We start from the raw sequence: 1,435 nt of genomic DNA, 5'->3' as shown, positions 1-1,435 counted from the left end.
GCTTTTCGCCATCTTCGCTTTCGGGGCCTGCGGCTCCTTCAGCGGCGAGACGGGGGCCACGGTGAAATGCAACGGCGAAACCAAAGAGATGAGCGCCATTTCGGTGCAGTTCGGGTACCCCTTCAGGTACGGGGGCCGGGGAGCCCCCCCCCGCGGGCTGCAGGCGGCCGGGCAGTGCCGGGAGAATCCGGTACCTGCTGTTCCAACGCCGGCCGGGATCCTCCGGCATCGCAGCCACGGTGCCCACACGCGGGGAGGCACCGCGGAGGAAGAACTGCGCCGAACCCCCGGGAACACCCGGCGCATTTTGGGTGGCTGCGGGGTTTGGTGCATTTTGGGTGGCCACAGGATCTGGTGCATTTTGGGTGACTGCAGGATTTGGTGCATTTTGGGTGACTGCAGGATCTGGTGCATTTTGGGTGGCCACAGGATCTGGTGCATTTTCGGTGGCCACGGGATTTGGAGCATTTTGGGTGGCCGCAGAGTTTGGTGCATTTTGGGTGGATATAGGATTTGGTGCATTTTGGGTGGCCGCAGGGTTTGGAGCATTTTGGGTGGATATAGGATTTGGTGCATTTTGGGTGGCCGCAGGGTTTGGTGCATTTTGGGTGACTGCAGGATCTGGTACATTTTGGGTGGATACAGGATTTGGAGCATTTTGGGTGGCCGCAGGATCTGGTGCATTTTGGGTGGCTGCGGGATCTGGTGCATTTTGGGTGGCTACAGGATTTGGTGCATTTTGGGTGGCCGCGGGTTTTTCCCCCCCTCTCTCCCTGCCCTAACCTGCAGCCGGGCGGTAGCTGCTTTAACGCGGGCAGGACGCTCCGGCGCCGCTTTCCTCCGCCGGCTCGTTCGCCGAGCTCGGACACGGCCGCGAGAGCAGCCGGCAAAGCCCGGCATCGCTCTCCCGCCGTGCCCCCGCGCCCAGGTTGTACCAGGTGCCTTTCGAGATGCCGGATTGCGAGGGCGCCTCCGAGAGCCGGACCCTGCACCTCGTCGGGGACTTCTCGGCGCCCGCCGAGTTTTTCGTGACCCTGGGGGTCTTCTCCTTCCTCTACGCCATGGCGGCTCTGGTGCTCTACCTGCGCTTTCATTCCCTCTATGGCGAGAAGAAGCAGCTGCCCTTCGYGGTAAGGTGTCCGCCGCGCCGTGCCGCGCCGCGGGGCCCCATCCTGCCCCCGGCCAAGGGGCTCAGCCCGGCCGCTTCCGTCCCCGGCAGGATTTCTGCGTGACCGTCTCCTTCGCCTTCCTCTGGCTGGTGGCGGCGGCGGCGTGGGGCAAGGGGCTGAGCGACGTGAAGGGGGCCACGCGGCCCTCCAGCCTCATCGGCGCCATGAGCGTGTGCCAGGGCCAGGAGGCGGTGTGCAACGCGGGGGCCACGCCGGCCATGGGGCTGGCCAACATCTCCGTGGTGAGAGCCGCCGGCGGCCCCCGG

General features: G+C 65.3%; 1 protein-coding gene across 1 annotated transcript in view; it reads left to right on the top strand.

Annotated features, from left to right (window-relative positions):
• The first annotated feature begins 6 nt into the window (after positions 1 to 6).
• Positions 7 to 1,435, top strand: part of SYPL2 (synaptophysin like 2) — a 2,943-nt gene continuing 1,514 nt past the window's right edge. The window contains exons 1-3 of the mRNA XM_026084405.1: positions 7 to 126; positions 929 to 1,130; positions 1,220 to 1,411. Of these exons, the coding sequence (XP_025940190.1) occupies positions 89 to 126; positions 929 to 1,130; positions 1,220 to 1,411 (432 nt within the window). The 5' untranslated portion in view covers positions 7 to 88. The remainder of the gene's footprint in view (positions 127 to 928; positions 1,131 to 1,219; positions 1,412 to 1,435) is intronic.

This window comes from Apteryx rowi, unplaced genomic scaffold (assembly GCF_003343035.1).
Source record: "Apteryx rowi isolate R43461 unplaced genomic scaffold, aptRow1 scaffold_1189, whole genome shotgun sequence".
In the NCBI taxonomy this organism is placed as follows: domain Eukaryota; kingdom Metazoa; phylum Chordata; class Aves; order Apterygiformes; family Apterygidae; genus Apteryx; species Apteryx rowi.
Note: the sequence above shows the minus strand (reverse complement) of the source record. Positions and strands in the feature narration are given on the sequence as shown.